This window comes from Sphaerulina musiva (assembly GCF_000320565.1).
Source record: "Sphaerulina musiva SO2202 unplaced genomic scaffold SEPMUscaffold_5, whole genome shotgun sequence".
Classification (NCBI taxonomy): domain Eukaryota; kingdom Fungi; phylum Ascomycota; class Dothideomycetes; order Mycosphaerellales; family Mycosphaerellaceae; genus Sphaerulina; species Sphaerulina musiva.
The window spans coordinates 1,150,609-1,164,092 of NW_016017387.1; the positions used below are offsets into that span (position 1 = coordinate 1,150,609).

Here is a 13,484-nt window from a genome sequence, read left to right on the forward strand (position 1 = left end):
CAGAGTTTGACATCATCATGTACGCGCGGGATCTGTTACACAGCTCGAAGCACCTCACTAGACTTCACATTTGTATCTCTCGGTTCAGTACTAGATCTGGACAGTAGGTAGGTATGGTTCTCCCCTTTGATGCCTTTGGCGACTATGGACTGCTGATCGTATTCTTGGAACGTGTTCAGTCGCCCCAGTCAAAGTGGAACGAGGCAGGTGGGCTGACTGTTCAGGAGGTCCTGGAAATTTTGTTGCTTGAGACTGGATTGCAGTGCAACTTGGGGTCGTGAGCAATGATTCAAGTATATCTACGTCCAATCGTTCTAGTTCGTGACTGTCTCGGGTAGCCTCAAAAGCAAATATCAAGTTAGGTTGTCGAAGTAGCTTTTGACATCTTCAACAGCTGGAGACTGATGATCTCTTGCTGCTGTGCCAGCTGCTGTGCAAACTGCTTCTGCATTTCTTCTTTCTGCTGTGCCATTTGTTTCTCCATTTGCTCTCTCTGGAGCCTCAACTGCTCTAAGAACTTTTCAGTGGTTCTGTTATTTTCCTCCCGCAGCCATGAAGCAGGAAGAGAGGGCTTCTTGAATGGACCATCTTCATACGACGAGGACTGTTCCGCGGCCGATGCCTCCAAACTGTCCTCGACACCAGACTGTGCCGTGGAAGCCGCTGGGGATGGGCTTCGCAGTCTCGCAAGAGCATCTCGAATTCGACCCACGTGTTGTGGAACGAAATGGTCATAAATTGCTCGAACAATTTGGTATGACTTCGTCCACCCCGTAGATTTCACATCGTCCGCAAATCGATGATAAATGATCGGCTTACGATAGAAGGATGTCTTGTCGTGCTCGATCTTTGCGAAATGAGCAAATATCGACGCCGTAGAATGGTTGTGGGCGACAGAAAACGTGAGAATTTTTCCGTCTACCTCAGCCGTGGCAGAGATCTTCCGGAAAAGCTCTATCACGGCTCGAGTCGCTATGCTGGCGCTGTGCATAGCTTGTCGCTCGGCTTCCTCGATTGATCCATCGCTTCCCTTCGCCTCGCAGATCAGAAAAGGGAAGTACATGTTCTCTGGAAAGAAATTGGGGCATGCGCTCGTGTGGTTCAGCTGAAGCTTCTCTTTCTCCTCAGTCGTGAAGGTGGCTGCCGATATACCCGCCACAAAGTCTGGCTTCGGCCTGGGGCCACACAGAGTAGCGCACTGCGTCCACTCGGCGTCCATGGCTTCGCATATAGTACTGAGCTCGGCATGTCCACGGATTGTGAGCAGCTCGGGAGAGGGGACTACGATTGACATAATATCGCGAACCACACGGGCTTCGTTGCAGAAACGCACTCGTCGCAGCAGTTGTTTTAGCTGGTCCGGTTGATACGCTAAGTTGGCCGGCATTGAGTATTCGGCCTTAAGCAAACGGTCACATAGCCGGTGGCAGTCATCCGTGATCCTGGCCTGATCACCAATGTCTGTCATGAATATTCCCGCATCCTCCATTCTCTCTTCGTGTCTTCTCGTCCACGGTGCTGGGGAGTCTCCATCCCGAACGCGCTGACTATAGCTATTCGATCGCGACGGAGTATGAAAACGCTTCGCCCCACGACTCGGAGGGCCCATGTCCTGCGCCGACATTCTTGCCGGCCAAGTTCCAAAGTACTCCTCCCACCTGACGTCCGATCCGTAGCACTCGTCTGGACCAGCTTCGAGCAGCGGCAGCGAATTGGCCACGCTGACGTCGCAATTCTTCTTAACAGGAGGCTCGTCGCAGGAACAATCGTCACTCTCGTGGAAGGATTTTCGTTTTCGACCTCCTCGCGACGGGTCGCTCGATGGAGAAGGGAGGGGGCGTTGGCCAGCGTCTCGCGGACTGCTCAAGGCGCTGGTTTTGGCTGTTTGCACTTGCGCGAACTCGTCTTCGAAATCGTTGGACATTTTGCGTATCGTAGTGCGTCAACAGTTTAATATGGCTGTTCATGGGACGGTGAGGAGGATCCAGTGCAATAAGCGCCGACTTGGAGTTGAGCAGCACAACCTTGTTGATTGGCAGTGAACGGCACAGTTGTGATGATGTGACAGGCCCAGCGTTCAGCCTGGCGCCGGTGGCTGCCAAGCCTCACAACACCCACATCTACGGAGGCCCAAAGTGGCCAGCCGCCACACGTTACCCCCGGCTTTCTTTAGCTTCATTTTCCTACTACTTCCACCCTTCTACCTACTATATACTACTACATATACTCGCTATACGCTCGCCGCCTATCTCGCCGTTACCGCCGTATCCGTCGCTACCTACTAATATACCTCGGACGTACGTACCTAGAGGACTACGCGCTATAGACTATAATAACTATTAGGTCTATATCGCTATATAGCTCGAAGAAGGTGTCTCGTAGAGGTAGATTATTGCTAATCTATACTAGTAGTTCGGTATTTCTATTATAGAGCGTATATTCGAACAACGGCTATAAGCCTAGGGCCTTACTATAGCCGCCGTACCTTTATATCGTCGATAGTACGATATCTTCGACGAAGACGATAGCTTGCGTATACGTATAGCGTATACCTATACTAAGCTACAACTTATAGATAGCGAGGCAGTTGCGATTCTAGCGATTAATAGCTAGAAAATTAGTACGAGGATATATCGGCGTATACGTAAAGAGCTAGGTTTTAGGAAGCAGATACTAGTAGTAGAGCAAGTATATACTAAAGAGTTAATCGCTATAGTACTCGTAGACGAGCTCGCTAAGTTAGAGGTAGAGGTATATAGTAGGAGGAACCTATATATATATCTACGTTTAGAGATAAATATAATTAGGAGGTACGTAGGCGCTCGCTATCTACTCGCTTGCTAAATCGCTGTCGGCTAACCTACTTAGAGACTATATCTACCGTATTATTAAATTGCTTAATCCCGATAGTATTTAGCGGCGATACGAGAAGGCTAGAGAGTACTATAGTGCTATTATTATATCTAGGCCGTTAGCGGCAATCTCGATAGATACGTACTATAAGTTCGAGTACTAGGGTATTTAGATATATAGCGCAATCGACGTATACGCGCGGTATATAGAGTAGATTTACGTCAGAATTACTAGTAGATCGGCCGTTTCGGTACTTGCTTAGTATATCGCGACCCTACGCTATAGTAGATACGCGCCGGTAATTATACGCTCGGATCGTAGAGGTAAGACTATTCTAGCCGCTAACGTATACTATATAGTACGTTATACCGCTTACGACGTCGAGAATACTAAGTATAGTACTCGCGGCGAGGCCTCGTTACTACTACTACGATTCGGTAAATACTTCCGATATAGTATAAGTAAGATAAATCAGTATATCGAGGTATAGTAGAATTAGTAGGCTAAGGCGCTAAATAGATAGCGCGCGTACTTCTATAGCTTAAATGCTACGAACGAATTTGACCTAGAGTTATTAGGCGATCGTATTGCCTTCCTAGCGATCTATACTACGATTCTCCGTAAGACAGTAGTAGGATTCGTAAAGGTATAGAATTACTATAAGATTCGGAGGCAAAACAATCGGCTATACTCGATTCTAGGTATTCCTTATATATTACGGCATTATCTAGAGCTCTATAGCGCTACGTAGTAAGGTATACGTATACCTAAGGAGGTTCTACAGACGCTCGAAGGGATACTAGAAGGGTTTAGTATATATACTCGCTCTACTCGTAGCCTGCTCGCTAACTTAATACTATAGACCTCGAGGCCTTTCTTTCCGCCGATACCTACGAATAGTACAAAGCGAGCCTCCTCCTCTATAGCTTCGCGCTACCTATTAGTAGTACGTCGTACAACGTAGCGACCGGCGACCATACGTACCGTACGGCCTATATTACCCTACGTAGCCTAGTAAATAACTATATTAGCTTAGAACAATAGCTAATACTCGGTATACTTCTAAAGCTATTAGTAGCAAGAGATTAGATACCTATACGCTAGACGGCGGAAGCATTTAGAGATACTAGCAACGCGCTAATCGCAAACGAGGATTTAGGTATTATCGAGTTCTATAATAATCCGTAGGCTATAGGGCTAGTATCTCCCCTACGAGTATAACTACGAGCTAAGCGAGCTAAGCCCTCCGGGGTATATATTACGGTACGTACTATTATTTGAATTCTTTTCTATATATATATATACTCTCTCTCTCTCTACCGACCTATTCACTATAGCCGACAACCTACCTAGCCTCTAGGCTAAATACTATCTAGTCGTACCGTCGATTAGATATAGCGTTATATTCTATAAGTTCAATTTCTGCTCTTAGTACTATTAGCTTAATCTAAACCCTCTATATACTAAATTCGTACGCGAACTATTACGCGTACTAGAAAGTAGCCGTCCGGTTACTAGATAGCCGCCGCCGCCGCCGCCGCCGTAGCCGTAGCCGTCGCGATCGCAGTAGCTAGTACCTATATACTAAGTAAAGGTTAGTCGCCTTGAAACGATCTATATAGCGAGTACTTAGCGACGGTTAATAGGGTTTCTAGACATTCGTAAGGATTCCGTAGTACGCGAATACTATACGTAACGAGGCTAATATCGTATTTAGAGCTAAGGCCGCTATAGCCGTCGTACTATACGCTAGTACGCTACCGCCGACTATATGTTAGTAGTATACGCCGGCCCTACCGTCGTCGCGGTTGAATCCGCTGCCTCCGGCTATCTCGTTTAGTATTAGTATTACGGTATATACGTAGCGAGTTACTATACGAGCTCTAAAGAATAATAATAAGTAGAAGTACTACGATCCGGTTGCCTATACCGACCTCTATAACTATTAGACGGATCGCGATCGAGTAGCTAATAGCGCTAAGAAGCTATTAATAGAATTTATACTTATACGATTCGAGCTAACTAAGTTACCTATATAGCCTATTACAGCTATTAAAGACTTCTACGACGTATTCTTCGTACGATTATTCTATCTAGAGACTAATAAGCCGAACCGTATATTATCTGCGAGTGTCGCGAGTGCCGACGTCCTCGAGTCTATAGAGGTATTCAAAATACCGCTACCTAGTAGATCTACTATACGTACCTACGAAGCTATTATCGTCGTTTAGTAGTATAAACAACTAAGGCAAAAGCGTAAGGATAGGGAGGGCACTATAGTATTACGCGCGACACTATTACGCGCGATACTATTACGCGCGACACTAGTAGCGAGCGTAGCGAGTAGCCGTATAACGCCTGTAGTATTAGAAGTCCTTAAGAGTATCGAATAGCTCTACGCCGATAAGTACGACGACGACGACGAGGACGACGACGAGCTTAGCGAGGCCGACGACAACGATAGCGTACTAATTATTAAGAAAGAGAAGGCATTATAGACAGAGAGCGTAACTAACGCCTATAAGCTACCTAAGTTTGTCGAAATCGATAGTAATACCGATATAGACAACGCTTATATTAAGAAAGAGAAGGTATTATAGACAGAGAGCGTAACTAACGCCCGTAAGCTACCTAAGTTCGTCGACTTAGAAGCGACGCTAGTAGCGAGCGCGACGAGTAGTACTGCCGGTACGGCGATACTAGTAGCGAGCGCGACGAGTAGTACTACCGCTATACCTATAGCTAAGCGATATAAGCTAGCGGTTCTAATCGGAGAGAGGGCAATAACTAGAGCGCTAAGCAAGAAATAAATAAATCGCCGCGCTCGCTATTAGTATCGATAGATATAAGCCTATAGGGCCCCCGGGGCCTAACGCTACGGCGGTTGCTATTGCTACCGCCGGCGCCGCCCGGTATTACTTATATAGAGCGTAGATACGAGTAGAAAAGACTAATTTTTATAGCTATCTACTACTATCGACTTATATCTACAACGGTATACCTATATTGCAGAGTTTGCGTAGGGTCGGCAGACGATCCGATTAGTCGGGTATACCTAGCGCTAGCTTATATTCGCTAACTCGCTATAGAAACGCTATAGATCGTACGTAGCCTACCTAACTCGCTATACTCGCTACGGTATATCGCTACTATATATATAAATAGGTAGGTATATATATACCTATCTACTAATTATTCGTACGCGGAATTGTAGTCGATTCCGGTATCGATACTCTACCCTACGGCTATACCGCTGTAGCTATATTATAGACTATACGCTAGAGCTCGTCGACGTATAGTATAAGCTACTCTACCTAATCCTCTAATTTACCCGTCCTATCTTAAACGGTCCCTACCGTAGCCTATAGGCTATCGACCGTAGCCTATAGCGCTTTAATAGTAGCCTCTAGCTAGGCGATTCGCTACGAATCGCTAGGGGAATCGTTAACGGGTATCCCGGCCTAATAGCCTAACTTAGTATATCGCTTGTAGTAGGCGTAGATAATACTATTCTTTGCGTCTACCTTATACAGCGCGTCGCGCGGACCGCGAGTATACTAGTAATACGGATCTAGCGTATTAATACCCTCTATAGTCTCTATAATTCGGCTAGCTTAGTCGAACTTCTATAGGTTATTTTTCGCGACCTTCTTCTTTATCGCGTCGTCGTCCGTAGCCTCGTCTAACTAGCCCTACTATCTTTCGACTAAGCAGAACTAGAAGTTACTAGAGTCTGTAGTAGTAGGCTAGCGTAGGTATAGATCGGGGGTGTATACGGCCCTATATATAGCGAGTTAGTAGAGATTCTAGTAGAGATTTAGCAGCGAGTAAGGCTAGTCTACCTAGTATCCTCCTCCTTATCCTCCTCCTTATCCTCCGAAGTGTCCTCGGTATCGGTATCCTCGTCTATAGCGTCGCTGTTATTTATCGTAGATATGTTCCTACCGAGCGCTACTAAAGCAGCAGATACGAGGAATCTATAGTATATTAGTAACATACGAGTTTATACGCTATATAACAATATACTAAGGTTCGAATAATATAGTTATCTACGTCTGCGGTAGTAGAGGAGAGAGAGTAGACATATTATAGTAGTAGATTCTTTCTTCGAGTTGCTATAGCGACGGCTTTGTTATATAGGTAACTTATTATTAAGATAACGGATCCGGCGACAAAGAGAGAGGTAAGGTAGCGACGGATACGGCGGTAACGGCGAGGTAGGCGGCGAGCGTATAGCGAGTGTGTGTGGTAGTGTATAGTAGGTAGAAGGGTAGAAGTAGTAGGAAGATAAAGCCAAAGAAAGCCGGGGGTGACGTGTGGCGGCTGGCCACTTTGGGCTTCCGTCCACATCTTCTCCACACTCTAAGCCCTACAGTATCCTAGAATAGACCTGAGCTTCTACGGACTGACTACACGCATCCAAATCCGAGGTGCGAAGACGCCGCACTCTGGACACGATGGAAACCGACGAGCGAATGGAAATAGTGCAGCGCTTGCAAGGAGGATGTTGAGAAGATCGATTGGAGGAGATACATCGAAAGGGCAGACTGTGCGCATGGATGTCGAGCTTGCGCCACGACGTACCTTGCCGGCTCGACAGCAACAAACGTTTCTATGGCTCAAATTTGATGGCGGAGAGACATGGCTGCTCCGATTCCTTCAAGCTTCGCCAGTTTCCTGCTCCAGCTCGACTTTGATCACAATGGCAGCTTGGAGTCTCCGGCTCACGCCTCCCACTTCCGACGGCCTCTGACTGGAAAGGCTCATAATATTCTTCAGACAGGAGGTATCGACACTTTTGGTATGCTCTTTCGAGATTGCCTCCTTGCCTCCTTCGTCTGACATAACCATCCTCGTCCACCAGCCAAACTTGGCATTTGGTAAATACGATGCAATGGCCAAGTACCGGTCGTTTCGAGTTCTACAACCGTTAATACCCAGCTTCATACATGATGAGTATATGTATGACCCTACCAAATCCAATATCCTCTACGATGACCTCGGCTTAGCCAATCTCATAGTCAGAAGCAGACAACACCTCACCATTGTTGGCGTGATTGACCTCGAATAGTCCTACATTGGTCCAGCTCAGCTGTTAGGACCCGCTCTATCGTGGCTTCTGATAGATCGGCCACAAATGAGGCATAGGACTGCCTTGGTGGCTGTACCCACCCGGATCACTGCTCGCTGATTCAAGGCATTGAACTATTCAAGTCTGCTCTGCAAAGAGGAAGAAGAGGAAAAAGAAGAAAAAGCAAAAATGGCAAATTCTGAGAATCACGAACTTTCCCAACTACATGTAGTCGATTGCTCGGAATCCAAGGGTGCTATATGGACTCACATACTTCTTACTACAACTAGTTTCAATAACCCGAACTCTGTCCCTTTCACTAAGCTAATGCCGTTCGCAGGCATAGAAGACAGGGAAAAATACGAATGCAAATCGTGTCTTTGAGGGAAAAACTGACAAGACAGGAATTCATTGCTTTACATTCCAGCCCTTGAGTATGTGGTCCAGCTATCGTACTGTCAAGAACGGTATCTAAGGTACCTAGTGTAGAACGTTCCCCTCCTCCTGCACACTCGGTGGCCTGCACCAGGCAGGTTGCAGCAGCAAAACAGTAAATTTTGTTCATCGTGGCCGTGCTTACCTAAAGGAAATTTTAGCGGTACGGATATATGATTTCGGATCTCGAACTTAACCCCAACGACGCAAGTTCAGCAGGATTACCTGTATCTTCCAACGTACGTAAGCTTCTTGCTGTCCACTCTTGTGGAATGAAAAACGATCAAGGGCTCTTGCATATCTTAAGGTAACAACGTATAACTGCCAAGACTTTACGGCAGGTCCGTAGGTATGGCAGGTGCAAAATCCGACAAGCGGAATAGTGCACCATCATTCGCCTGGATAGGTACGTGGAAAACGCCCGTCGAGTATACCCTCTACTGCGTGAGCAGTACGCTCTGCCGACAAAGTTCGCATGGCGGTAAGGACAGGCCTGCAGCAGCGCATTTCACCCGCTGATATTTCGAAGCTGGCTTCTTGCAGCTGAGGGCACGAAGAGCGAGCTTCATTTTCATTCTGCGAATCACAGACACATCGAAACCGCATATGGTAAGCTACCAGGTATCGTTCTCTTGGTGAGTCCAGCAGAACATTGACATCTCGAGTTGAGCAAACAAGGACGAGCAGGGGCACATCTCACGGGACCCCGATATAGAACAAGCTCTGTCTTCTTCAGGTGTCTTCACAAAGGCCAAAAGATAGACAGCGAAGGATGCGAAAGCTAAGGCTGAAGTCGAAGCTTTTTGGGGAAAGAGAAAAGAGGGTGCTCGAAGCAGCAAAGGGCCGAAGGGCTTCACGAAGCTGTATGCGCGCCAGAAGACTTCCGACAGTGCGATCGGACAGCCACGCTATCCCGTCAATTTGGCAGTATCGAAGTGATTTTGTAAATCAAGATCATATTGGACCTTTTCTTTCATTTTGCGTTGGACAAATTGCTCGGAATTCCGGCACCAGAAATGCGACAAGCTCCGAAAGAACGCCTCCTCCTCGTCGAGTGTGCTCTCAAAGCAGAAGATGGGGAAGATATGATCAGAGACCATAATTGCCATAGCGTTGACAGAAATAAAACTGTAGTAGACCTAATATGCGCCTGAATGCCAAGCCTGGCGCATTGTGTCGGCGAGAAGAGTGCTGTAATGTGGCTGTTTCTTCTCCGCAGCAGCGAATATCCGAAGGAACGAGTCGTAGGAGGCAGCAAACTCGTCCCGATTGCGTGAAATGTCATCCAGGTCGTCGACGCATAGCCAGGAAGGCATACACAGCATGTCGGGAGGCAACGAGCAGATGAAGTCGAGGTCGATAATGCCCGTGATGTTCCAGTCGGCATCGACGAATATGTTGCTAGCGTGAAGATCGGTGAACTGCAAGATAAAAGGCCCTGAATACTGCAAATCGACAACGCTAGGGAGAATACTCTATAGCAAGAGCATATAAGACATTTGTAGCCGACAGTCGTCCTCATCATATACGGCATTGGGCTGAGATCTGAAAGCGCCGGTCCGAAAATCATATAGAGCTCGTAGAAGCTGACCAGTAGAGTTATACATACGCTCCTCCATCTTCGGCGCCCCCTCCGCCTCTGATATCGTATTAGCACAGAACAGAGGGCGGCTCGCGAGAGATATCGAGCCGTCCTCGTTGAACCGAAGTGAGGCAATACGGGACTGCGGGATCCGGGCTAGCGAAAGGATCATGCAGCTTAGCTGACTGATTAAATGCTGCTTCTTCTCCTCGTCGTGCTTCTATTGTCTCCAGGTGTTGGAAAGCATAGTACCGGTGTCTTTGTCAATGAAGTCGATGAGCATATAACCCAAGCCAAGCTGATTGGTGCTAGAGCGCAACGGCGCATACTGGCTGAAGTCCTGCTTGCGGAATAATATCGAGTGTGCAAGGCGGCATATCTGAATGCCTAGGCGGCGATACCATGGGAGGTGTCTGATATGTGTATACTGGATCAATCAGCATGCAGACAAAGAATCCGCTGCTGACACGATTTTACCTGTTCGCCGTTGGAAAGTCCAAACCCGATCAGCCGGGGGATGGGCACGTCTGGGCAGTTCGTCTCTACCCATCCATAGTTGGCCACCTAGACCTGATCTTCTTATCAACAGTGTCTGGCGCTTCTTGAACGCCAAATTTGTGAGGCATTGGGCAGCGAAAAACTATTCGAGAAGTTTGGTAATAGTTATCTATGACTTGTACGTTTACACAGATGTTAAACTGACCGCGGTTCCATGTGTTCGGGCTGAATATGTTACACTGTGAGCTGCTACGAAGTCCTAGGTGCCGTGCGACAATCGTCTGGATCTGGGATTTTTGAAGCCATAATTGATCGCGCAAGCGGCGCGACTTGGTGCTGCGGCGAAGCTTGTGCAGCACGTTGATCTCCTCGCCCCTGGCTTCCTCCCAGGTCAGGCGCTTCCCATTCGAGAGAAACAGCGCCCTTGTGCGGCGAGATGGAGTCGAGTGGAACAGAAGCTCAAGTTGGTGAATTCCATTCGAACTGAAGACTGAGGCTGAGGCTGAATAGTGTGTCAGGTATTCTTGGCCTTGTCGGAGCAACCACCGAGACTCGTTCTGTCTTAGGTAATCAATCTTGTACACTCAAGAGCGAGCTGCCAAAGCTGATGCCAAGCTTTTCTCGCACTCATCGAATTCCCTATTCAGGGATTGTCTAGTGGACAGCAGACGGGATTTCTTCCCGTCCGCTTCTTCTTCAGAGTCAGATGGAATTTGACGCCATTTGATGTGTTGTGTGTGAAATGTGTGATTGCCCTGTTGTGTCACAAGGCTAATTTAGTGGCATGGCAGAAGGAGGTGCGCCAAGATTACGCATTGAATGACGTAGAATGGAAGTAACCTGTGACGTGAGGGCATCCTTGCCGTGACCTCACTGCATGGAATGTTCCAATGTCGTTGCATACAGTGCACCAAAATCCCGCCGGATATATCTTGCGAGGGCATCCATCGCAAACATCAAAATCGCTTACAGACCAAAATCAACATCACCTCCGATACACTCGACAGACTCGCATCCAAGCTGAGACGTGACTGAAACATCATTTGCCAGATCTACGGACGATACACCGATCTTTCCCATGTTACTCGAAACATTGCGTTCCACCACCGCAACAACACCATGTGCCCGACCCATGTTCCTCTCTGCGGACAAACGCACAATTAGCTATGCAAGCAACCGCGGCAGCCTGATCACACTTGAACTCAAGAACTCCAACGCCGTTAGAAGTGTGCAAGAAGTTGCGAAGATGGGTATAGCTCAGAAAGCAGCAGGCGGAGAAGAACAAAACAAGGAGGAAAGCCCAGGCTACTGGGCCGCACTGTTAGACACACTCTCCTTCTATGTCATGGAAGGCGTGGAGATTGCCGCATTTGGTCCATACGACGAGCCAGCCACAAGCTAAGGAGTCGCCAGTGGCTTGTCCATGGCGTCTCGAATGCGGCTTCATGCTTGTGCCACCGTCTCGCGCGCCGGCTCAGTCTGCTCTTTGGGCACCTCTGTCTCTTTGGCAGGTGCAGTCTCGCCTTTGGTAGCTGCAGCCTCTCCTTTGGGAGTGCTTCGATTGAATGGGCTCAGGCCAGCGAAAGATCGTCGTTTCGATTTGCTCTCCTCTTTGGGAGACTCAGAGGAGTCCTGACGAACGGGCTTCGACCGTGAGCTCAAGCCTGCGAAAGATCGTCGAGGTGGCTTCTCCTTCTCCTCCGAGTCACCTGCTTCGAGTTGGCCAGGCTGCTCGCAACGCTCGGCCAAACCAGCGAGCATCGGGGCCGCGCTCGCTTTGTCCAAGAGTTCGCCGCTTTTGACGAGGATTTTACGCCTGATACCTTCCGCCGTAAGCTCGCCCCGAAACCTGAGGTGAACGACTGTAGCAGGCTCTGCGGCTTCATCACTCTCGTGGAGTTCACGTAGAAGGAACGCCCAGGTGAACTGAGAACCGTGTCGCTTAGATCGGAGCACAATCGTGTGAGGCTCAATCACTCTATCCACGACGAAATAGTCATTTCGAGTGAAGCCATAGTCTGCAATCCGCTCCCCTGGTGTAAGCTTCTGCCACTTGGGCTCGATCGTCCTCGAAGGCCTCCAAGTAGCTGGCAGAATACCTTCCAGTCTGTTTGGCAGATACCAGCCACCGCGGTTCCTGCCCAATTGCAATAACCACGGAAAAATGTCTCGAGCGGGTGCGCGGATCGTGCGCTTCTGGTCATAGACCATCACAGCGTCGGGAATCAGTTCATCGCCAGGGAACAAGTCCTGCTTGGCCGGCTCCTTTGTCTCGGACTTTTCGTTCTCAACACCAGACAGATCGGTGCTTCTACGGACCGCCGTGTGATCAGTCTGTTGTCCAGTCTCTTTTGCAAGGGCCTCGTCTTTCTGAGCATCACTTGGAGATCCGGTGCTAGCGTCGTGAAATGTCTCGTGCATTTGGGACTCCTTGGCCGCTTCTTTCTGAGCAGGGCTTTGCGCATTGGCCATCTTCTCTGCAGCGTTTCCTTTCTTCAGCAGGGTTTTCCGGGCACGCTTTTCGTTCTTGACCGGAGAGTCCGGTGTAGTCTCCTTCTTTGGGGATTCCTGAGTCGAGTCGTTGCGATTAGTGGTGCTCTGGGTCGAGTCGATTGGTTCTTCAGACATCGTCTCCAATTGTGTGCCTGAGCCGCGAAAGTTCATTCCCCGACGAGAGCACAGCAATATTTTGTTTCTGACAGAACAGTAGTCACGACTGACAGAACGAGCAGTAGTAGCAGCAGTTCAGCATCTTTATGATCGCCACAAGAAACGGCCAAGGTTTTTTCGCAGCTGCCTTGAGGGAGAAGTTCGTTTCAACCCCAACCCCAAGAGAACCAGGTTGGCATGCCTATAGAAACACCCTGTCACAATCTCTACCAGAACCATCTATGAACACATCCCTCTTTTTATTACATCATCTACTATTTTCGTCTTCTTTTCCCATCTTCATCTCCATTTTCCATCTCCCTCCGACACGCGCGTTCTGGGCGGCTTATCCGGCTTTTGCCAAGGCTGATATAAGACAACGATACGTAGAAAGTC

General features: G+C 48.2%; 4 protein-coding genes across 4 annotated transcripts; 1 reads left to right on the top strand and 3 right to left on the bottom strand.

Annotated features, from left to right (window-relative positions):
* Positions 1-107: 107 nt before the first annotated feature.
* SEPMUDRAFT_149303 (uncharacterized protein) lies at positions 108-1,978 on the bottom strand. The gene has a single exon (XM_016905475.1). The coding sequence runs from the start codon at positions 1,922-1,924 to the stop codon at positions 359-361; it is 1,566 nt and encodes a 521-aa protein (XP_016760835.1). The 5' UTR covers positions 1,925-1,978; the 3' UTR covers positions 108-358.
* Positions 1,979-9,267: 7,289 nt separating this feature from the next.
* On the bottom strand, positions 9,268-13,343 carry SEPMUDRAFT_163789 (uncharacterized protein; the record flags this gene model as incomplete). The annotated part of the gene is made up of 7 exons (XM_016908081.1): positions 11,410-13,343; positions 10,529-10,862; positions 10,419-10,505; positions 10,194-10,368; positions 9,857-10,097; positions 9,599-9,832; positions 9,268-9,487 (listed from the first exon to the last, which is right to left on the bottom strand). Exons 1-7 carry the CDS (start codon positions 11,571-11,573, stop codon positions 9,268-9,270), a joined length of 1,455 nt encoding a protein of 484 aa, XP_016760836.1. The 5' UTR covers positions 11,574-13,343.
* Positions 11,419-13,343, bottom strand: SEPMUDRAFT_149305 (uncharacterized protein). Its single transcript, XM_016905476.1, has one exon. It carries the CDS (start codon positions 13,101-13,103, stop codon positions 11,883-11,885), a length of 1,221 nt encoding a protein of 406 aa, XP_016760837.1. The 5' UTR covers positions 13,104-13,343; the 3' UTR covers positions 11,419-11,882.
* SEPMUDRAFT_9575 (uncharacterized protein) lies at positions 11,563-11,829 on the top strand (the record flags this gene model as incomplete). Its single annotated transcript, XM_016910654.1, has 1 exon — positions 11,563-11,829. A coding segment is annotated over one exon (267 nt), but the record flags the coding sequence as incomplete, so codon positions are not given.
* Positions 13,344-13,484: the final 141 nt, after the last annotated feature.